This window comes from Neolamprologus multifasciatus, chromosome 14, assembly GCF_963576455.1.
Source record: "Neolamprologus multifasciatus chromosome 14, fNeoMul1.2, whole genome shotgun sequence".
NCBI classification, from domain to species: domain Eukaryota; kingdom Metazoa; phylum Chordata; class Actinopteri; order Cichliformes; family Cichlidae; genus Neolamprologus; species Neolamprologus multifasciatus.
In genome coordinates this window covers 18874433-18899170 of record NC_140452.1, presented here as the reverse complement: position 1 = coordinate 18899170, position 24738 = coordinate 18874433, and the positions used below count along the sequence as shown (strand labels likewise).

At 38.5% G+C, this 24738-nt stretch overlaps 1 protein-coding gene across 1 annotated transcript; it reads left to right on the top strand.

Annotated features, from left to right (window-relative positions):
- The first annotated feature begins 1651 nt into the window (after nt 1–1651).
- On the top strand, nt 1652–21372 carry LOC146503928 (prolactin-releasing peptide receptor). Its single transcript, XM_085183959.1, has 4 exons — nt 1652–2227; nt 17435–17913; nt 18190–18587; nt 19410–21372. Exons 2-4 carry the CDS (start codon nt 17451–17453, stop codon nt 19629–19631), a joined length of 1083 nt encoding a protein of 360 aa, XP_085040085.1. The 5' UTR covers nt 1652–2227; nt 17435–17450; the 3' UTR covers nt 19632–21372.
- Nucleotides 21373–24738: the final 3366 nt, after the last annotated feature.

Genomic DNA, 24738 nt, shown 5'->3' with positions numbered 1-24738 from the left:
GTCAAAATTGGTCAAGAACATAATACCATGAATACCATATATGAATTTCTTTGAATATTTGACAAACTGATGACAGTCATTGACAGTCAGGTGAAACTAGGTGTCACACACAGGTGTGTTCCATGATTGTGTGCTGCCAAACACAGATATATAGAGCTTGACCAGAGCCAGTCCGATCTCTGAACATGGATAGACAAGGCCAAGCAAACGGACAAGGGGAAGTTCTTCCTCAAGGAAGAGGAGGAAGAAGAAGAAGAAGAGGAGGACTGAGAATGCGTGGTGGAGGAATAGGGGGAAGAGGAGGCCGAGGAGCACGAAGACACTGTGCTGTCCCGAATGAAATTCAGGCCACAATTATAGACCATGTCATAAACCATGGCCTCACAATGTCAGAGGCAGGTCGTCGAGTGCAGCCTAATGTGCCTCGCTCTACAGTCTCCTCCATTATCCAAACCTTTCGCAGGGAAAACAGGTATGTACTCTATGTAATCTACAATGGAATTATATGTTGTATAGGACAGGGCACTGAGCGTGAGGCAAAAAATGTATAACTTACTGTAGAGATTTTGTGTGCACCTTCCTAGAGTGGTAGGTCTATACTAGCAGGTGGAGAGGACTAGTGGAATGTTTTGATACTAAATATGACAAGAAATATATTGAACAAATTACTGTAAACTATGGAATTACCTAATTCATACAGTTTAGAGAAGTATTCCAGTCACTGTGCAGCGGGAGAATGAGTACAGCAACCACTGAATAAGTCCTTGTTTTTTGATTTTGTGTTCATACAATTTACTACTGTAATGTACATTTTCTTTTTACATATGTATGAAACTTTCTTTGCGTGTGAATAAAAAATGGTTATAATTTCCTTGGTAGTGTGAGTGCAATCTGTGATGTCAAACCTTGGAGGCTACTCTTTTCTGTTGTATATTGTTGGTCCTCTGCCATAGTGACAAAACATCTAAACATTTTGTATGGCAGTACTCACACAATGCCAAAGGGACGATGCATTTTGGGGGCACTGACTATTCAGATTAGAAAGAAATGTAGTTTTGACACATGAGTGAACTGTTTTAGGGGAGATATGAGCTTTTGCAGGTGGACCATGTTGTTGTGATCAACCATCCAGGTTTATTTTGACAAAAGCACCAAGAATGATGAGAATGTCCGATCTGTGTCGAGAAATGAGCCAAAGCTATTGAGAAGGATCTTTGCCATTTTGGAGACACTGACTGTTTAAATGAGAAAGGGATTTAGATTGAAGCCTGAGTGAACAGTTTTGGAAGAGATATGAGCTTTTGCAGGTGAGCTATAGTGTTGTGCTAAACTGTAAGAGTGTTTTGCCAAATGATCTTAGAGTTTTGAGAATGTAATTTCTGTTTAAAGAAATGAGCCAAACCAGTGGAGAAAAACTGTAATACTTTTAATCTTTTAATTTTGTTTAGGGTCAATTTGGCATAAAAAACAATAGATGGATGAATTTCTAATTGTTTGACAAACTGTGCAGAAGCAGCAAGTGTATGTGAGTTTACATCAAACTCAGTTGCTTATCTGGTTATACTGAATATATAGAAGTGTTGATGCAATGACTGGACACCGAGTCTTCTTCATTTCCCTGAAGACCAAACAGTAAATATGCCCCCCCCCCCCCTTTTTTTTTTAATTTTTTTTTTTACACTGGTGCTAATTTTCTTTCTTGTTCCCTTTTAGGTGTCGGAGTTTCTGTCAGCAATCAAGGCTTTTATAGAGCACATAAAGCAGAAAGAATAGGTTGTCCTCACCCCTGAGGCTAAATAAAAACTTGCTACACACGTCTTCACAGCATGTTGCAAGGGATACATTTGTGCGTGCAAAGTGTGCACATGCGAAGTGAGTGTGGAGCCAGACACAATAAAGGAGAATACGTGGGAGGGGGCACTTCTTTTTCTGAGGATTTGAGGGAGATAGGTTATGTAGGTCCCTTTTACTCTCTCCCTCTTTCTGTCACTCTCACTCAGACTGAGTGAGAAACACCATCTCTCTGCCTGACTCTTCATACCAGTGTGGGCTTCTGTGTAGGTTGCAATACGACATTTGTTACTAGAGATTTAAGAGCTGTGGCAAGAAAGAAAAGGCGTGAAGTGGGGGGGGAAAAAGGGTAACGGTGATAGCTAGAAAATAACCTAATTTGCTCAAGTGAAGAGATACCACACAGGGATTTTCTAAGTGCCTCCAATTTGCACAGGTAAGATGCTTTATCTCTATCCACTCTCTTGTTGCATGCACTGACATTTACAAATACAGATTCACACAAGTAAAGAAACGGACAAAAACATATAGTGTTTTTTTTACTAATGTTTATAGAAATGCTTATTTTTTTTATTAGATTTATTTTTGATTGTTTTAAATTAAGGAGTGCGTATAAATATGAGGTGTCTTAGTCTTATTTGCTAAAAATCAGAATTCTAATTCTAATTGTTGTATGCTGTCATTTAATTTTTTTTTTAGATTTTATTAGCATATATATTTTATAAATATCTTCATGAAGCAGTCATCACAGAGGGAACATACTGGACAAAGTCATTGGAACTCTCTGTGAAAAGGGGCTCAAATGCTGTACTAACGTAGTCACTTAATAACGCTGTCATTAAAGTGGGTCTCTTTAGGATGATCGGCAATTAAGACCATTGGTCAGGTTTGAAAGAAGTCTGGCAAACAGTGGTTATAGGGGAGAATGAGGCAAATTGCAAGGCATAGATGGAAGGCATCTGTGACAAGGCGCATCAGTGCTTATTAGTCCTGAAAGCCAGCCATAAAATCTGAATCATTATTGTATAATCTGGTATATTTTTCATCACGCGCACTATTTCTGCAGGCTGTGGGGTACTTGGTGTATTTCATACTTCTGACTGCATACACATGTTAGAACAACGTGTCTGTGCTCTATTTAGTAATCATTTAAGGGTGTTCAGGTGCAAACTAGAAATGTTTCCATTTTATAAAATACAGGAGTTTTGATGACATTTCTATGAATTTACTTATGATGTTATTTACTTATTGATTTTACATCAAGGGATTTTTACAAAACAAAGATAGAAATTATCCAACAACACAAAAACACACAGACACAGTCCAGGGTCTCATATTGAATGTACTCGTGCAAAACAACGATAAAGATTTAGACCCAACTATAATTTTGAACTGCTACGGAATCAAACTCATTTCTCTTGGGCATGACAAATTTACGATGATGAAACTTTCTGGATAAAACACACAAAAAACAGGTATGTGTATATCTTTATCCATAGAATACAAGATATGTCATTTATGGTCAATCAAAGTAAAAAACTGAAGGTATTAAATTAGAGATGCACCTACTTACCAAACATCGACATCTGCCAATACATGCTGATTGCTGTGCAGCAAGTGTCATCGTCGTGGGTGAAGAGGTAAAAAATATACTGTACTGAATGCACTAGCCTATTTTTCAGTGATGTGACTTCATTTTTGTGTTGCTTGTTTTGGGAATCCAGCTCACACTACTGAATTTGTATTCATTCAAGTTTGCATAATGCTCATATGTATCCAGAGCAAAACAGAAGAATTAATTTTTTGCAACAAAAAAACTAAATAAATAATAAAAATTAGATTTTAAAAAAACCATCATCAGCACTGGCGTTCTCTAAACATGAGTGTAGGCACATAAATTCACAATCTGTGGGAAAAAAAATCTGGTACTCCATGGCATCTGCAGCACTTTGCATCTCTGTGCATCTCTAATTGAATAGAGATGCAGAGTGGTTGGTGTACACTGCCACAATTAGCCGAATACTGAACAGTACTAGATTTTTAAGTTGTCAAAAACACACACACGATCGCAAACAAGACCACAAAATCAGGAACTGAAATTCTTCTTGCGTGAATGTGGAAACAGCCAATATGAGCCTGGATAAAGATTTTCACAATGTGTGGATTTTGGAAAAATAAAAAATGCTGAGCTGAACACTACTACGTGATCGCAAACAAGACCACAAAATTGGGAAATTAAACTGCTGAAAGTCCTTGCATGAATGTGGCAATAGAATAGCCAGATAGGAAGAATCTGTTTTGTTGGCTATAACATGCTCTAAATGCTCTCTTCTAAAAAGATCTTCTTAACTGGAAAGAAATGGTTACATCTTTTAGTTTTAATTCATCTTGCCATTAGGTATAAGTGTTAATTTTTCTGCCCCTTGCAATCACTGAATGTTTATATGTGTGTGTCTGGACAAGTCTTAAGTTGTTCCTAGACAGAGCCAATACTATTAGGCAGGCTCTGACCTCTCTTAATTAAAGGGTCAGAAGGTCATAAACATTTAGGAGTCAATCATTAGCCCTGCAGACTAAGAAAGATAGTAATGCTGCTGTTTATAATTCCACTGTTACTGTCTTGAGGATGTTTTAAGATAGGATCTAGTTTAGACTTTCGCAACAGCACCAGTTCACACAGAATGTCTTGTGTGTAGAGACAAAAATATTCCATCCAAAGTTGTTAGTTCAGCAGTCGCTGAGGTGTCTGCGCTGGAATCATCAGCAGGCAATAATGTTGTCCAGGAGCAAGCCTACATTCTCAATTCAAATAATGAGGGACACCATTAAGCTACCTCATCAGAATTTCATAGACTGAACCTTGACCTCATTTGTGTTTCATATTTGTCCAACCTCTGCCTCTTTTTCTCTCAGGATGCCTCAGCAGCCTCAGAATGACAGAAATACAGGAGTTTTATCAAGTGCCGGGTTAGGAAATGTCAGTAGAGTCAGAGAGGCCACAAAAAGGTCAACGTAAAGAAAAATAAGGACAAGAGAGCAGACAAACTGGGGTGCGAGAGAGTCTAAAGGAGTTGCTCTTCCTGTTTTGCATTTTGAGGGTTCTCAATTCCCATCACGCTTCCCAATTAGCTGCAGGGTCTGGATGGCTTCCACAAAGGCCATGGCAACAGTGTTACTAGGCAAGGGTAGATTTCTTTCAAGCTGTCAGATAAGGTAGATAGAGTGAGGCCAGATGGGATCAGAAAACATATTCCTGCTCTTGATTATTGGCACGTGCACAACAAATTTGAAAATGTAGACACAGAGCGGTCTGCCAGCGAGTCTAGCAAGCTCAAAAGTGACAAATGCTGCTAAGCAAGTGATGGTACTAACAGGTTCTGAATTAAACATGGAAAATTGTCAAACATGCTGAGTGAGCTGACTGATTCACTAGAGTGGATCTTTCTGCTAAAGATTGTATCAACAGTCTGAAACATTTGTTCTCTGTGCGAAGGGACAGATAGCTCAGCTGTGCTCCCACCTTTCAGAGCTCGGACTTAATTAAAATACTGATATTTTATTGCGTTCTTTATTCTTCATACAAAAGCCTGAGAGGCAGATTCCATCTTGAGGATCTTAGCATTCTACAGCAGCTTCGCCATGGGCTTAATTTCAGCCTGACTGGGATCGTGACCCTTTGAAAAATTGTCAGACAGGATTTAATATCAGTGGCAAAAAGTGACTCATAAATTGTGATTTGTTTTGGCTGTGATGGTGAATCTAATGGGTGTGTGTGCACTGCAGAAATATGAATTTTTGCAAAAATTTTTAAAGCTGGTACAAGTAATACATGCTCTGGAAAGGTCACACATGTCAGCCTATAATCTTCTGCTCATATTGAGTTGGTCTGACACCTATTGACTGGAAAGCATCAACCCATTCAGCTGCACAAACTGCACTGCAAGAACTAGCATTTGATATGTTTGCTTCTGGGGATGTCAGTGCTACTAGTCTGGATTGCCACGAATTTTGTACTCCAATTTTAAATTTTCCTTTTGTGTTACCATCATGTTTAGGAAGTCTCTCCAAAACTATTGGATGGGCTGCCACTGAACTTGAGATGAATGTCTTTCGGTGGATGAAGTGAATTCCATTTTTAAGTTGCTCCTGATTGCATTGCTCCATTCACTTTCTCACTCACTCATCTCGCTGTGAGTGGTCAGCAAGTCTTAAGTGTTCTTTAAGTGCAAGTCCATAACATGCCTCACAAATTTGCATTACATTATGTGTGAACACAGAGTTAGGAAAGGAGCAATAGATAAAAGTATGCTAAATGCTAAATGTTTTACCCCCATATATACTGTTTAAATGCAGTTGCTGCAGACTACAGTAAGAATAAAAGACTGAAAAATGCTTTATTCATAGATTACTGAGTAGAATTTCAATCAGCTACCAGATGTTTAAACTTCCGTCTTGTTCAAGGAAAACCTTAGGTTTATCCAGGCACCTTCCTGGAAAACAAATAAAATGTATGACACATAAATATTTGGGTTAGTGTTCTGAATGGTAATGTGTTTCCCTGTACAAAACACAGAAGGAGGCTGATGCTTTGTTTTTGTTCCTCTGTGAAAGCTCTGTCCTGACTGGTGTGCATGGTCTCCTGGAACACTTTGCACTCAGTATCCACAGCAAACAATTAAGTTGGAACTGTGCATGTTGTTTTTGTTAGTAGATGAAGACCAGTCTATTACAAGTCATGATCTGCTTAAAAAAATCTTAAGGGAACAATTGACTCATATGTCACATTTTAAAGAAAGAAATAGTCAAGTTGAAAATCTTTACTGATAAAGACAATGTAATTTATTGAGAGCAATAAGATGTCACTGGAAATACAAAACCATCAACCTTTTGAGAGCAAGATTCAAAATCACCCCAAAAAGCTAAAAATGTAAATCACTGGGAATGAAATCAATGAAATGATTTGCTTCATAATGTGGCTCGGTGGGGTTTGCGGCAAACAACAGATGGCCTATGGATGCACTGATACATCCCACAGGTTCTGAGTTGGATTCGGGGCTGGGCAACATGAGGGCCAGTCAATGGCATCAATGCCTTCATCATTCAGTAACAGCCTACACGCTCTTGCCACAAATGGCCAGCTAATGTCCTGCCAGGGCCCACATTACATGTTCTGACAGAGGGTCTGAGGTTACCGTTGACTAACACTTCCTATATCTAGTAGAGATGGACCGATCCGATATTACGTATCGGTATCGGTCCGATACTGACCCAAATTACTGGATCGGATATCAGTGAGAAATAAAAAATGTAATCCAATCCATTAAATATCAAAAAAGCACCTCACAAAACTTGCTACACGGCGTAACTCAGCTCATAACCGTAGCACTTGCAGCAATATGCATCACGTGATAGAGAGGCTGTGTATTTGTAGCCTTGCTAGCAAACCAGCATTTCATCTCCGAGAGAAGTAAAGCAAGTGTGTAAGTTCATCTCTGAATGTCTGTAAAGCATTCCCACGTTAAGCTTAACAACAGATATTAGGAGCGACTGCCTCTCTCTCTCTCTCTCTCTCTCTCTCTCCTGTTGCTACTTCAATCGTGAAACTGCTTAATGATAATGCTAATGCTTAGCTGATCGGCTTTTCTGTCGCGAGTCCGTCTCTCTTCTTAGTTTTTGGCCCACTTCTCACCAGAAAGAGGAAACCAGCGGCTGAACAACAGCAGCACTATTAAGCTTGATAAGCTGTTGTTAGAATTTATTTAATATTACTTTGTACACCAGGATCCTTTTCTACAGCTGACGGCTGGTAACTGTGCAGGGGCGGATCTAGCAAAGTTTAGCCAGGGGGGCCGATAGGGCATGAACAGGGAAAAGGGGGCACAAAGACATACTTTTCTTTCTTATTCTCATTTAAAATGTCTAGCTTTTAATAAATAATTATCTGACTCTTACACCCAAAGTTTTAATCTGATGTAAAATCTATAGAAGTCCATTACTGTATATAGTAACTGTTAAGTCTAATATACCCTAGTAAGCTATAGTACTTTTTCCTTTGGGAAGATACCATCTGTGCAGTCTGCAATTCTGTTGAAGAAAGATGTTGAATCTATTTAATTATTCTTGAAAAATAATTTATTTCTGTGCGTTTTTCCCCCTGCATCAAATTAAATTTGATTACATCGATTAAGCATCATGAGGTGGAGGGTGGTTTGTTTGTTTTTTGCTGGGAGTTTGCAACCCTATTAGTTAGGTTGCTTAATATTTCTGCTAAGTACTCTTTAAAATACCAGAATAGGAAGGATTGAGTAGGTTTAAGTTTATTAGATTGATCAGTGTTGCTGAACTATGAAATGTTTTGGGCGCAGTGTATTTTTTACATACAGGTATAACAGAATAGCTTTAGTGTTGTTATTTATTTAAACTTGAGTATAAACTTATACAAAATGCAGCAAGATATTAAAAAAACGTTTTATTGATTAAAAAACACACTATATCGGATTCATATCGGTATCGGCAGATATCCAAATTTATGATATCGGTATCGGTATCGGACATAAAAAAGTGGTATCGTGCCATCTCTAATATCTAGGCTATTCCCCAAGGACATCCTACCCCATATGATCATTGACCGACTCTCAAACCTAGATTAGGCTGCATGTGATATACCACTCAGATCATGACAGCATTACAGAAGTAGAAGAAATTAATTTTATTACTTCACCGAGGAGACATGCAAAACAAGCAAGCTGTCAGTAGAGCATCACTGAGCACAGACTCTTCACCAACCATGCATTTGGATTATTTGCTCTTCATTTCATTTCAGTTTAATTCAATTGCTAAATAGACTGAGTGTCAGGGGCCTGGGTCTGTGATCCACAATTGTGAGTTTATTTTGTATTTTTGATTTCTTATAATATATTGTTATAATGTTCTTGTGTTATTTTTAGTTAAATGTTAGGGTTTTGTTGAATTTTACTTTAATTTGTTTCATCTATGTTTCCTTGTTTATGAGTCTTTTCCTGTCCTCTGTGTAGTCTGTCCTGCCCACTGTGTTTAACTTTTAGTTGTGCTTGCGTCGCCCTTATCTGATCTCATGTGTCTCACCTTGTGTTTCATGTCTCCACAGTCTGTCTTGTGTTTCAATTTTGCATGTTCCATGTTGTCAAGCTACCTTTCTGTGTATTTAAGTCCTCTGTCTCCCTCTGTTAAGAGTTGGTGTCACAGCTAACGGAGTGAGCCGTGTGGAGGAATTAAATGGGGATCCAAGCGCAGGCACTCGCTGCGATGCAAAGGTGGTTTATTGTAAAATAAAGCACAGGGTGAAAAAATGGTAAAACGGAACTAAAGCTAATCTATACTGGGACAAACTAAACTACAGAACAGCAAACCTGAACATGAAGGAGGGTGAGCAGAGGCATATGAAGGTGGCCGGCAGGGAAAACACACAGAAAACATACAGTAGATTCACAGACAAACCAGCGACCAGTACACGAGTAGACGCAGCTTAAATACACACAGAAGAACACAGGGAGATTACAAACAGGGGGAACACAGCTGGAAGTAATTGAGAAGACAAGTCAGGGGAAGCAAAACTGAATACACTCACATGAGACATGGACCTTCACAATAAAACAGGAAACAAGAAACAATTCACAAGGACGCAGACTTGACACTGAACTAAACCTACACTAAACACGAAACACAAAACCTCAGAACTAAACCCTTAACCAGAATAAACTGAAACAGACTAATTATTAATCATCATCAAAGCCCAAGAAGAGATCAAGAGTATAACCCAAAATACACAGTATATTGCCCATATGCTGTTGCCAGTGAGTTCACATATAGTGGGTTGGTGTGTTAATGTCTGCTAACACCATGACTCACCGTGTGTCAGGCAGTTCTGTTTCCTGTTCACCTAGCACAGCTACAGTTTGCGTTACTTACTGGATGTCATGTCCAGTTTACTCAGGCTGGTGTGCTGTTTCCTGAATTTTAGGAGTTACTGTTGGCATAACATATTGATAACCAGGCTGGTGGTGAAGACACCAAACCTCTGATCCTCTGCTTAGTAATGCTTCGTTTCATCTGAGCTCACTGGGTCCTCTGGTATTTAATTTAATTTTTCATAATGTGCTTTCTTTTGCTCAACATAGTACATAGTACTCTGTAATTGCGAGATCACAATATGCATTAGATCTCCTCAGTACAAGTGCCTTTTGCCAAACCCACAATGCTCTGACATGAGGACTATGTCAAAAGGTGAAAGAACTGTACTCTAGCTCCTTTGATCATAGTATGAAAGTTTTACTCTTGCTGTAGACCTTTGGATATTTTTGGATGCAATGTCATAATCTGCTTTCATTTGTTGTTGCCACTTTTGAGGATATTGCAGTTGAGAGTTACACTCTTCCACATCATTAATTGCAAAAAATGAGATCAACTGGCAGATGGTGATTTGTATCATAAAGCAAATAAAAGGGAGAGTCCTCAGGCGCTTCACTGGTTGTGCAGTTATGGGTGTGTGCAACTTTGTTTACATAGCCACTGCAATTTCCCTTTTTTCCTTATACAAAGTCCACGGCATTGATAGCAAGATCCAATTAAATCTTTCTGTTGCGTTCCACTCTGAGTGATAAGAAGTTGTTTGTTAATTTGCAATGCTTTAATCTTTCTGCACCGGCCCGAATAGCTGATTCTCAAATTCTTCACCATCTAGTCTTTTTTTTTTAGCAGGAAAGCCAAAGGTTAAAGAAAAAAGGGACAACATATCAATTATAAATCCTTGTATGGTTTCCACCCAGACGTCTTCAGGTGGAGGACATAGGATATGGCAAGGTCCTGAAACTGCATTTGCAAGAACTCAGTCTGTGTTATTTTTATATCTGGCTCGCTTTGTGCAGTTATCTCTTTTATGTGTAGGCTAATAGCTGTAATAGCTGAGATCAAGTCCAAGTGCTTTTGAGTCTAAACTGCACTACGTATGGAACCTAATACTTCAGGGGAGCATTGTTCTTTACATGCACAGCCCATACTCACAGAAGTCTGCATCTGTACAGAATGTCAGAGTTCTGTTAAAATCACACAGCTCGGTCAACCAGTGATGCCCTGTGACTTCAGTTTAGCTGTGCTCAACACATAAGTGACAGAGTTATTATCACTGCCTCTAAACTGTCTGTAACGGCCCATTTGAGTGCTAGAAATACCAGATGGCAATAGCTGTAATGGAAAAAAGGCTGCTGGTCCTATACAAGTTCATGGGAAAATAGCCTCCTTTCCTGACCTCTGTAATTGTGCTGCTGCCAAATTCATAGTCTTAGTCTGTTTTTCTTTTCACACTGAATAAAAAATAGAATTGATTTTGTAAATCTTGGTCATTCAATGTTACAAATAGGAGAATTAGACGTAGCATTGTCCACTAGTTCTTTGGTTAAGCCTTCAAAATCACGAGTCATTTTTTTGTTTCATTCAATATCTCCTCATAGACACTAATACTGGTCTTTGTACTATATACATACTCACTATTACTGGAACTGGAATCTCATCAGCCCTATTATTTTAGCCTTTGGATCATAAAGTTTAAGGTTAGTCTTGATACACACTGATAAGGGGATTTCTCACCCACTGGCAGCTTTCATATCCAGCAACCCTTCTTTACAAACAAGGCATTTTCACCTGTACCATTTGTGTTTCGTGTAAGGCTTGTATGATTTAGACAGTTGTTCCTTTTGTTTTGTGACTGGGGATTTTTTAATACTCCTTCTCTCACTTTGCGGGGACTTACATGAGTGCTGGGGGAGCTAAGCTTTGGTTTTGGGTCATTTTGGGACTTTTTTGCTTTTTTTTTTGAGGTCATGGCATGTCCCTTATTCATAAAGTCTTTCAGCTACCCAACAGGTTCTGTATCCTTCTCTGCACCTTTTTACCTAGTGTACATCACCACCAAATATGATCGCTTTGATCCTGCTGACAGACCTCCTTAAAGGCACCTTAGTTTTCTTTGGGTTTTCTCTCACACTGGATATTTGCAACAGTGATCTGTAAACTCCCTGACTGCAATATTACCTTCCTCTTTTTTGTAAATACCCAGTTTTATTTAGTTAGTTATCTAAACAGGTTTCATTAGAAAATTATTTTCTTTTTACTCTGTGCCATATTTTCAAACCTGCTCTATACGTAGTTCTTTGTACGTGGCTTTAATCTTTAGAGCCCTCTCACTTTCATTGTACAAAGCAACAGTAATCCAGCACTACTGCTCTCATTCTGCAGCTCCACCCTCATCTCAGCCCTGACATCATCATTTGACAAGCTTGCCGTGATGGAGTGGAGGTCCTAGCTTTGAACTAAGTCGTTAATATACTTTCAGAGCAGAATGGGCACGCTGACGTGCAAACAGAACTTTCTGACACACATCAACCACACGGATGAGGAAGTTACACTATTTACTTGGTCCATGCACACATGAGTCAGTTGTTGTCATGTGCGCTGTCGGTAAAGCTGCACAGACTCTCTTTAATGCCCACACCTTACGCTGTCTACTTCACTTGCTGCTTCTGCAGAATTGGCAGTAATGTGTCATTGACAGCTTATTCTGGCCCCTCACGGCAACTAAAATAATGTGTAAACAGAATAATAAATAAACAAATAAAGCTTTATACGAAAAAGTACATTGGCAGATATTTGGGCGTAAAAGAAAACACACTTTACAGGTGCCACACATGTGGTGTAAGGTTTACCATGGTGTCTCCAGATTCTTTTATAGCTGTGTTCAGTGTGGACCTGCTCCCATCTGTGGGGCATCAGAGGTGCCAGTTCTGGTGTTCTCTGGCAAATGGCTCTGCCATTCAGACTGTATGGTGCTAGACTATCACACTAAAGGATTATGGGCCTTCATGCCACCCTAATGGGGTCTAATTTTGGTAAGAAGCATCCACAAGAGCAGCCTACTGGAGGTCATTTTGTAGGTCTCTGGCAATATTTGCTCTATTCCTCACTGTACAAAGAAAGAGCTATGGTTTCACTGCTGACTCAGTCCCCATGTACAATCCCTTCCAGCTCTTCTTGTGCAAAGCCTTGTCTCTTAATTTTTTCCTGCCAAGCTTGAGAGTGACCTGGGTGACAAAGAAAATGTTTGTCTTACAGCATGTATGGATGTGCCGTTCTTGGGCAACTGGGCAAAATGTGCAATCAGAATGGGCTGCAGTACCATCTTATGCTACATTTAGTGCAATGCATACTAACAAGAAAAAAACAGACCCAGAGATGGATAAAGAGAGAGCAATGATCTGTGGCCACCACCCGCTAAAATGCTATATGTTTTGGGGCATTTTCTTGTTCTTACCCTCCTGTGCACCAATTCTCACATTTAATTCCTCACAGCAGGTGAAATGAAGTCAGATTCCTAACTGGACTGATTGATATCCCTTTGATGATTAAGTATAATTAGTATTTTTAAACACCGATTAGTTGAAGAAAGTATCTTTAAAGTCAAATGTCAGCGTTATATTGTAAATTCTCATATGTAACACATGGATAAGTTTCCTCGATAGCCAAGGACGCAGCCAACACAAAGCCTTTATAGATGCTGACTGAAAATGCCAATTCAAATAGCACATTAGATATGATGGTGGTTTCCACAGCTCCAGTTTAATCAGGACAAAACATGCTATACTCATCTTTCTGCTGTCCTAAGGTTTTTTTTTTTTTTTCAGATCAATTTAAATCAGTACTTTACTTCTTACTGCAATGGCAAAAACAAGACAGTTAAATGTCAAAAGTTAAAGTTCTGGAGGAAGTGTTGAGTCTCATTCAGTGTAGCCTGATAGTCTTTTAGAGCAAAGGTAATGTAACTGATAAGACATGCTGTAATACAAGCCTGTCCAGAAACGACAGTTCACTCTGCCACTGAGGAAATTACTCTGAAAAAAATTAAACAACTTGTGAATTCACTGTATTAAGTTATATCAAGACTGGCAATATGCTAAGGAGAAGATTACAGCCTATATAAGCTTATAGACATTCAGTATTTCAACTTTAAATGATTTTCAGCATTATTTTCCATATCTATTCTCACTTAGAAATCTGACTGTTCTCACAGTGCATTAGACCAGTTGATTGGGCCCAAAATATATTTACAGGCAAGAATAAATAATATTTTTAGGTTGACCATGTGCTCATGGGCAAGTTGCCTATTTGAATTCTTGAAGTTCAGTAATGTATGGCAATGTATAGAACTCCATGTGAATTATCTATTGATTTTTTTTTCTACTATTAATGTGTGCTTTAGCTGCATCTGGTATTATTTGAGGGAGAAAAAAAACAAAAACGTAACAAAAAAATCCTTTGGTTGAAAGGAAATCCATTTGACCGTCAGTATAAATATAGTGAATACTGATCTGTGGATAAAGGTCGCAATTTTGATTTCAAAAGAAAGAGAAGCTGACATTAACAGAAATGATTCACAGACATCTGAAAATTATTTCAAGTGCAGGCAGTGGTTTAGTCTGAGCTGTAGCAGCAGTTTGCTATTTTATTAACTGCCAAAGCTAAAAGGCCACACAATGATGAGGAACAGCTATTCCAGCCTGGTACTGCATTTGAATGTGATCTGCAGGTTGTGGAGAAAGTCATATTCTAAAATTGTGTTGACAGAGACGCAATAGACAGAGACAAAATAAAAACAAAATGCCAATAATCAAATTCAGGTTTCTTCTAATTTATTTAAATAGTCTCCAGGCTTCTTGAAGGGCATCCAAAGCTCTTCGTTGGATGTTGGATACATTTTGTTGTGTTTTCTGTCAACCTGATCCCACACTGCTTCAAAAATGTTGAGGTCTCAGGGGAGGCCAATCTATGACTAATAGTGTTCACTGAGTGTTTTTCTGTCCAGGTATGCTTTTGTGGTATTGGCAAGAAAAGCATACCTGGATCATTTTCAAAAGCATTTGAAAGCAATGAAGCTAGCTTTCCAAATGTTATTGCATGGTGGATCAAAAGCTGATGTTACTTTTCCACATTCATAATCCCTTTCATTTTGACAAGATCCTCAACACCACTGACTGAAATGCAGTCACGAACCATGATAGAGCCTCCACCATGCTTTACAGATGGCTGTAGACACGCACTGTTGACCTCCCCTGACCTCCTTCCTGCATACCAAAAACAATCTGAACCAAAAATTTCAAATTTGTATTCAACCTAAAAGGCCTGTTACCACTGACTTTCAGTCTAATTCTTGTTTAATTTGGTATACTTCAGCCTTTTCTCCCTGTTTCAGTTCTTCAAGAATGGCTTCTTAAAAGCCACAGGTGCTCTGAGACCATTTCTGATGAGGCTTTGGTGAACAGTAGATGGCTCAATTTAAAGGCTAGATGCATGTCTCAAGTCCTGTGTTAGATTCTTTGATGGACTTTTCCTGTTTCTTCATGAAATAAATTTCATGTACTGTTCATTTGCTCTTTGGCAGTCTCCTTGTTTGTGCAATAATATTCTTTTACACATGTCAAATTGTGTTATTATTTCTAAAATCAAAGAAATGAAAAGAAACTGAAACAAATTGTGTTTTATCAGTAACAAAGGGCGTAAAGATATAATTAAAAATTGGCTCTTTGCTAAGTTTTCATTATGTGTAGACACAACACTAGTTCCCTTGTTTGGTTAGGTAATGTTTGAATCATTCAAAGATCAGTGTTAAGTGGCTTAACACACAAAAAAAAACATTCCTCTATAAATGAACAGGTATAAGAACTGGACTGAGAAAAAAGTAGCCAATGTAAAAAACAAAAAAAAACAAAAAAAAAAGCAGAAAAAAACAAATGGCTGAAAGACCTTCAGAAATCTTGGAAAACAACTGATCAAGACCATTTTAAAAAAAAAAAATACAAGAGTTTCAGGTTGCTTGGAAGCAAGAAATAAGGTAGGACGTTTACACAGTACTGTCCATTCATGTACTTCATTATTCTTAGGAAAATGCAAGCCCCAAGGCAAGGTGGGGTCTAAAATTAGTTAGCAAGGATGTGACACTACTGTGTTGAGCAAACTGTCAGACATAAAAAAAATAAATAAAAAAAAAACACTTGCACTTTTGCTAGCATTCCCTCCAGTAATTATCTCCACGATTAACCTCCTAAGACCTAAGACACAGAATCCCAAGGTGAAAAGACCATTAAGCACAGTTGTAATACCCAGTATTATATATGTTATTATTACCCTGAATGATGATCATACCTTGAGTGACATATTCCTGAAACCAGTCCCGAGATGTCTGGGCATGTCCGTGCACCCTGTTGTGTAGTAAATTGTTATTAGATTAAAAACACCCTCATATTACCACTCATCTATTCATAACAATCACAGATTAATGATTTATCTAAGACATAAAATTAATGCAAAATAAAGTTTTAGAGGTGTACATAGTCATTTCTTCTTTATGATCTTTTTGGTCTGTGGATAATCCGCTTCTAATGACTGCATTTGGGCTAGCGGTGCCTAGAACTGGGAGTTGTCAGTTATTCGAAGGGAAAGGAAGGTGTATAATATTCTAGCGCATGATACATTACATGGAAAAAAAATCCAAGGTGATGGAAAAAAAAGTCCATCACCTTAGATGGCTCACTGGATAACTCAGTAAATCTTTTAAATCATTTCTCAAAAGAAGCCATTTATTCTCAAACCTCATACACAAGAAAGTAACTTAGACATTATTCATTTCTTCCTATAACAGTTTCAGAAGAATTATGCAGGTGAGTTTTTAGTATCCTGATTCATGCACAAAATAAATCAAATCTCTGCACTGGCATGAAGATCATGAACTATAAGTCTGATGACATATTTGCTAAGGTGAATCAGATCCACCATTTTTAACTGCTGTCAGAGATAAGCACCTTCGTGGCACTTAGAACTAAGAGATAATATACAGGAGTACACGTTAGATCAAGATCCATCACTAACAGGTGACTTTTGGATCAAAACAACATATTAGTCAATGTGGTTAAATGAGAAGCTGAAAAGCCACAAGACATACCTCATTCAAATTAAAGATTCAGTATGCAACAAGGTCATCTAGCTTACTAACATGCAGAGTACAGAGATATCTACATTCTGTGTTCAGGGTTACGTGGGATTCTCCACGATTTGTTTTTAGAATTGAACAAACCTCTTGGATGAGAAGTGAAACATCTTCACAAATGTAAAGCGGTCCTGGTGCCTTTTTTTCAGCCTCAATAGACTTTCAAGGAAGAGAGTGATACAACAGAGCTGTGGTTGTACAGTAAAGTTATAAAGGAACCAACGTTTGTTATGGCTTTAGTCAACTTTCCAAACATAATTGAGTTCATGTGCCATTATCAGAATGGGAAATTGCATTTTACATATCCAGCTAGCAACACTGAAAACCTGCATTGAAAAAACTCTCTATGAACACTATTTATATTACACATACTTCGCCACTGGAGATATTGTTCCTATAAATTTGCTGCAAACATAAAGTTATTTAGGTTAATGAATTTTTACCCATTATAATTGAATTTTGTCACTTCAGCGTTATTATGTTGTTAGTCTACTGGATCCCTGAAGACTAGAAAAATCAATGGCTGATTTTCCATGCAGTATTTATTGGATAACTGTTGATGGTGTCTTTTTTAAGGCTGGCGTGCAGAGACATGGATGTCTTCATGGATAAGGATTTCAGTATGACTGGCAACACAAGTCATGAAACACCACGAGGAAGAATAGAAGGAAACAAAGACCAAGGACTCAACCACAGCGACCCCTTGGACATGTTCATAGGCATAGAACTCCTTCAGCGATACAAGCCTCTCTTCCTGCCTCTGTACTGCCTTGTAGTGGTAGTAGCTGTTGTTGGAAACTCCTTCCTTTTAGCTTGCATCCTGGCTGACAAGAAACTCCACAATGCCACCAACTTTTTCATCTGTAACTTAGCAGCAGGTGACCTGTTGATGTGTTTGACTTGTGTTCCACTGACAGTGTCTTACGCCTTCGACAGCCATGGCTGGGCTTTTGGAAGACCTTTCTGCCATTTGGTTCCCTTGCTGCAGTGTGCCACAGTCTTTGCATCAGTGCTTTCACTCACTGCTATTGCTGTGGACCGCTATATTGTTGTAGGTAAGGGACTTGACACTACCATTACTGATTAGTAGTAATTTACTGTTAATCAAAAGTTAATCTTACTATATTCCAAAATGTGTTTTCTGTAATGCGAAATGCAAATTCACCACTCAGATTTAGTCTCCTGATGCTGAGATGACCGAGCTAAAATAATTAGAGACTTCTCTAATTTTTACACACTTCTATACATGGCCACTTTAATTTCTGTATGAAATAACATCCTTATTGTTTTTACCTAATATATACTATATCTGTATTTTTTCCTTGTCTCAGCTCATCCAGTACGGAGGAGGATTTCTGTGTGGGGTTGCGGTGCAGTGACTTTGGGTGTCTGGCTTTTATCTTTGGCCCTGGCCGCACCTCCATCTTACTACACAGACTACCTGGACCTGCGGCCCACGGGCATTGACCTGGTAGTGTGTGAAGAATTCTGGCCAAATAGTGGCAATCTGCGGCTTCTCTACTCTTGCTTCATTTTAATAACCTCGTATATGATCCCACTGCTGTCAGTTAGCGTATCCTACTGTGCCATTACTATCAGTTTGAAGCGCTATTCAGTGCCTGGGGAGCCATCAAACAGTCAGCAGTGCTGGAGCCAAAGGAGGAAGAGGACTTTCTCTCTGCTGGTGGCCTCAGTGCTGGCCTTTGCCCTGTGTTGGCTGCCTCTCCAGGTGATTCAAGACATTGATGAATTCTAACCATTACTCCATTAATCCTTATCTATAGGCATTAGACAAAGAAAGTAACATTTTTCTATATGTATCTGTTCGAAACTCATAACCTCAATAGCAGCAAAATGATGCAAAACTGCAGGTTTAACTACTATTAGGATGATTCAATTTTATGCATCATTAACTATGGAAACCCAACATCAGATATTTGTGTCCACAAAGCCAATATTATATCCACAATGAGCCATGTAAAAGGCTAACAGATTAGGATTTCATTGTCACATTATTGAACTGGAAGGAAAAGTTGACACTGCAATATGGCTGCAAACACTCAGAGCCTTGTTTCACTAGAAGCACTTTGCATGCACTGCTTAAATGCAGATCGTAAGTGTTGGTAGAGTCGCATTTCTAAAGTCAATGTTGCATGCAAATTGCAGATAAATTCATGGCTTCTGCAAGGCTCCTTCATGACTTAGGAGAAGGGTATTTGTCATGGCTAGTGAAACGTGTCCAAATGAGTCAAAAGTGAAATGATCTGGTTTTATAAATTGCAGTTGGCATGTTGCAAATCCTGCTGCTAAACACCGAAACTTAACTTGTGACGTGGAATGATTTAGTATTAGCGTTCAACCAAATCTAATTATGCTGGCAAATTTCACATTTCTGAAATCCATTACCACAGTTCAAGCTGCCCCCTAATTTGTGGTTTTCTAGGCAGAAAGAGAGGAGCAGCTTGGTCAGACTTTTCAAAAATGTTCCTAATAGTTTAAGAAGTCAGTGCTGATTCGATGCAATAACAACTATTTCCATTGTGTTTTGTAGGTGCTGAACCTGTTGCTGGACTTGGACCCGGACTTCCATATTATGGGCAAGCGCTACATAAATGTCTTACAAGTATGTTGCCACTTAGTGGCTATGAGTTCTGCATGTTACAACCCTTTCATTTATGCCTCACTGCACAGCAAGGTGCGAATGCACCTCAAAGGTTATCTCTGTCCTTGCCACAACCACCAGAAAAGGATGGTGGAGAGATCCAGGAGTTGAACCCAAAATGCGACTGTAGCAGCTCTTGATATGCAGAGCCCATTCTTATCCACAAGCTAGCACCTGCACCCCAGCATGAGCGTTAATGTCTGAGACATCCAGGAGAATACAATGCAGCTGTTCAAATTTTATTTACAGTTTTTCTCCATTGGTTTGGCTCATTTCTTTAAACAGAAATTACATTCTCAAAACTCTAAGATCATTTGGCAAAACACTCTTACAGTTTAGCACAACACTATAGCTCACCCGCAAAAGCTCATATCTCTTCCAAAACTGTTCACTCAGGCTTCAATCTAAATCCCTTTCTCATTTAAACAGTCAGTGTCTCCAAAATGGCAAAGATCCTTCTCAATAGCTTTGGCTCATTTCTCGACACAGATCGGACATTCTCATCATTCTTGGTGCTTTTGTCAAAATAAACCTGGATGGTTGATCACAACAACATGGTCCACCTGCAAAAGCTCATATCTCCCCTAAAACAGTTCACTCATGTGTCAAAACTACATTTCTTTCTAATCTGAATAGTCAGTGCCCCCAAAATGCATCATCCCTTTGGCATTGTGTGAGTACTGCCATACAAAATGTTTAGATGTTTTGTCACTATGGCAGAGGACCAACAATATACCACAGAAAAGAGTAGCCTCCAAGGTTTGACATCACAGATTGCACTCACACTACCAAGGAAATGATAACCATTTTTTATTCACACGCAAAGAAAGTTTCATACATATGTAAAAAGAAAATGTACATTACAGTAGTAAATTGTATGAACACAAAATCAAAAAACAAGGACTTATTCAGTGTTCGCTGTACTCATTCTCCCGCTGCACAGTGACTGGAATACTTCTCTAAACTGTATAAATTATGTAATTCCATAGTTTACAGTAATTTGTTCAATATATTTCTTGTCATATTTAGTATCAAAACATTCCACTAGTCCTCTCCACCTGCTAGTATAGACCTACCACTGTAGGCAGATGCACACAAAATCTCTACAGTAAGTTATACATTTTTTGCCTCACGCACAGTGCCCTGTCCTATACAACATATAATTCCATCATAGATTACATAGAGTACATACCTGTTTTCCCTGCGAAAGGTTTGGATAATGGAGGAGACTGTAGAACGAGGCACATTAGGCTGCACTCGACGACCTGCCTCTGACATTGTGAGGCCATGGTTTATGACATGGTCTATAATTGTGGCCCGAATTTCATTTGGGACAGCACAGCACCTATTCCTCTCAGTCCTCCTCTTCTTCTTCTTCTTCCTCCTCTTCCTTAAGGAAGAACTTCCCCTTGTCCGTTTGCTTTGCCTTGTCAATCCATGTTCAGAGATCGGACTGGCTCTGGTCAAGCTCTATATATCTGTGTTTGGCAGCACACAATCATGGAACACACCTGTGTGTGACACCTAGTTTCACCTGACTGTCAATGACTGTCATCAATTTATCAAATATTCAAAGAAATTCATATTTGGTATTCATGGTATTATGTTCTTGACCAATTTTGACAATTGAACAGACGGTTGTGCATGCGAGTACTTATACAATGAAATTATGCTGACATGTTTTGGAGAGACTGATCATTAGACTGAGAATCAACTAATCAGTTTAGATCTACAAGATCTATTCATTTGGAAAATGTGCTACATGTGGGCTAACTGTATAACTGTAGGCTACTTGTACTTAATCATTTGCAAAGATGCACTGAGACAATTGAGACATGTACTAAGGCATTTGCCATTTGATAAAATGAATGAGAAATGCCATTCTGTTGTGAACATTTGCCAAGAGGTTTGGAGGTTTGTCCATGTTATTTTGAGAATGTCATTTCTGTTTCAAGAAATGAGCCAAACCAATGGAGAAAAACTGTAAACCATTTTCTTCATGCTTTACCACCATGTTGTGACATCATGGCATTTAGTCCTTTCTTGTAGCATCTTCTAAGGCAGTGCTAAAAAAACAACAACAAAAAAAACACTGCTTACAAAAAAAATCTAATGATGGTAAAGAAGAAAGAAGACCAGTGAAGAGTCCACTGGGATCCCTGTGTTGTGCTTAGATGGCAGTACTGCAGAGGCTAAGCAGACGCTGCAGCTTTGAAAAGGCCAGTGGGGGTATAAACAGTATTCAGCTGTAGCAGACTTATGCTTGACACTGGTTACATGGACCGGTTTGCTTAAACATTAAACACTTGACTTCAGGGAGCTGACCGTACAGTGAACTCCTCAAACCAGACGTGGATCAGGAAAATACATGTGATAGTTTTATGTTGTCCACAGAACTGAATGTCATTCAATTATTTACATATATTATTGGATAACAAATTGCTGGCTATTTTTAGGTTTATTAAACGTAATTAGGTGGTACAGTCTAAGTGTGTTGTATGTGTAATTAAATATATATTTGTGTTTTTGCATACATGCTGTATGCAGTCTCTTCATTTTCTGCAGGTCAAAACCACAGTATATGCAATAATGATAAAAATGCATCTTACTGTATATGACACCTTGCAGCAGTATTGGAAATCGTCTTCAATTACATCTTATCAATACCATTTTAATAAAGGATTTACTTGAGTGAGAGCTCATAGTTAAATGTTAAGTGCTCTGGCTCTACCTGACAAAAGAGACTGGCACAATAATTAATTATTAGATAATTAAAGCACAGACAAAAACAATAACTGTAAAGCATTACTCTGCTGATGCCGTTCTCATTGACTTGCCGTCAAGTATGATTAATGCTTTCATAGGCTGGGTATAAAGACTCACCAGAGGACATGCTAATGTGCTCTAAATTGCAAGCAAGCAGAATTAATTTGGTTCATTCGGTTAATTAGAAAGCTAAGATTTTCATTGATGCTAATTTCTGTCTATGTAGATCTGTCTAGAGCTCTCTATTTGGACAGATGAATAGATAGATAGATAGATAGATAGATAGATAGATAGATAGATAGATAGGTAGGTAGGTAGGTAGGTAGGTAGGTAGGTAGATAGATAGATAGATAGATAGATAGATAGATAGATAGATAGATAGATAGATAGATAGATAGATAGATAGATAGATAGAGTGCATCAAATGCAATAAATGCATCAGAGTGCAGGGTAAAATGTCCATCAACAAATCTAATCAGCCCATTCAAAAATAGCAAACACCATTTGCTCAAACATATCCAGTGAACCTTTAGTGCAAACTAATGACCCACAGCTCCCCAGCCATTGCTCGCTGATGCCAACTGTCACCTTTTAACAATCAAATTACTTTGCTGTCTGTTGCTTGGCAGCTTGGTTGCTCTGGCTTTTCTCTCTAAGTAAACCTTGAGACTGCATTCACCCCTACTCAATTGGATTTTTGTCCTGATGCTTTTTTCTGAAAGGGTTTAAAAGAGTTATTGTTGTGTTCTTTAAAAGTGATTTTGTTTGTTTGTTTGTATTGTTTTAACTGAATTTCATCTCTTTCGCCAAATGCCCTACCGCTACACATAATAGACACTTGCATATCCCACCCCCACTCTGTGTGTTGATGGCAGCAATGTTCCTTACCTGAATGTATTTACGTCAATGTAAACCTTGGTTATATAGATGATAAGACAGTACTTCATCAGATGTGGACATGGGTTTCCCCACTAAAAATCTATTATTTTAATGAGTGTTCCACAACAAAAGAATATTAAAAAAATATACCCTTGCCAACCATAAAGATACCTTCATGACGTATCAGTGTGAAAGTGTGAATAGTATGAGTCATTTTAAGTATTCTCTTGTAAACTGTAAATTATGCTGGTAAGCTATGAGTGTGCAAAAGCTGCTAACATTTCCACTTTATTTATCTGTGACTAAGTCAATGAAGAAAAAAAGACACTGAACTGTGGCTTTATATGTTAATTTCATTTACTGAACAACCATGCATGTGCAAGCAATGTAATGGGTGGAAAACCAGGTCTTATGTATTTAAGCCAATTTCAAAAATTCCATGTTTTGGTTGTTGTTTTTTGCTATTGTTGAATTTTTAAAAAAAGGCCATTTCTGTGCCATTTCTCACAACTATGTACTTCAACATGTTGTACATTATAAAATAACAGCCTGAAATTTGGTGAAGTGAACTATGGTAAGGCTCATTGGATGATGTTTGTTTGTTCATAGAATCGATACATTAGAACTGACAGTAATATTAATTTGTGTTTAAGAAGACACACACACACACACATTTGACCATATTTTTCAGACCCTAAGGCGCACTGAGTTATAAGGCGCATTAAGCGAAACAAAACAGTCAGATAAGTCAAACTTTACGCAATTCATTCTTCTTGTTCCCTTCACTTCCATACCATTAATTCATTAATCCTGAATTCTCTCGCAGCTGCTCTATTCCTATGTTGTTGCAGTATATTAATGACTAACCTCGTATTGTGGATGGGTTATCTCAGTTGTTCTCCTGACTGAAATTTGGTCCATTTACAGCAGCGGTCTCCAACCTTTTTTGCACCACGGACCGGATTATGCCCGACAATATTTTCACGGACCGGCCTTTAATGTGTCGCGGATAAATACAACAAAATAAAACTAGTACCAGTACCGAAAAAAAGAAGATTTATTCATAACACACGTGAAAAGACCAAGGAAAACCGAGTTAATGATCAAAACGATAACAAAATAACGCTGAAAACCGATAAAAACCCTGAAAACCATACATTTCACACCTGAGCCTCAACTCTCGCGGCCCGGTACCAAACAACTCACGGACCGGTACCGGTCTGAGGCCCGGGGGTTGGGGACCGCTGATTTACAGCATCCTGCCATGCGATTGCATTTGTCCATAACCATCGGGAACCCTCACACTAACTTTTATCAAGTGGAAAAAAGTTAGCGTTCATCCTCCAGTTTCACTGTTTATGTTATGCTAACATAGCTGTGTTGCTATCGATCACGTAGCACATCATTATATACCAGCTAACCCAACTTCAGTAACCCTACAAACGTCACTGCTGTTTAGTTTTCTGTCGTCATTTATGTTGGAAGTGATAGCAGAGCTGTACGTTTTAATTTTTTCAGAAATCTCTCAGTCACAACATGGCATATCATGTTTAGGTGGAAACTAGCGAGCTAA

Bases quoted from the DNA above. Each gene is read 5' to 3' on its own strand.
- LOC146503928 (XM_085183959.1), top strand. From the start codon at position 17,451: ATGGATGTCTTCATGGATAAGGATTTCAGTATGACTGGCAACACAAGT. The intron at 17,914-18,189 runs GTAAGGGACTTG...TCCTTGTCTCAG, and splicing joins GGACCGCTATATTGTTGTAG to CTCATCCAGTACGGAGGAGG. The intron at 18,588-19,409 runs GTGATTCAAGAC...TGTGTTTTGTAG, and splicing joins TGTGTTGGCTGCCTCTCCAG to GTGCTGAACCTGTTGCTGGA.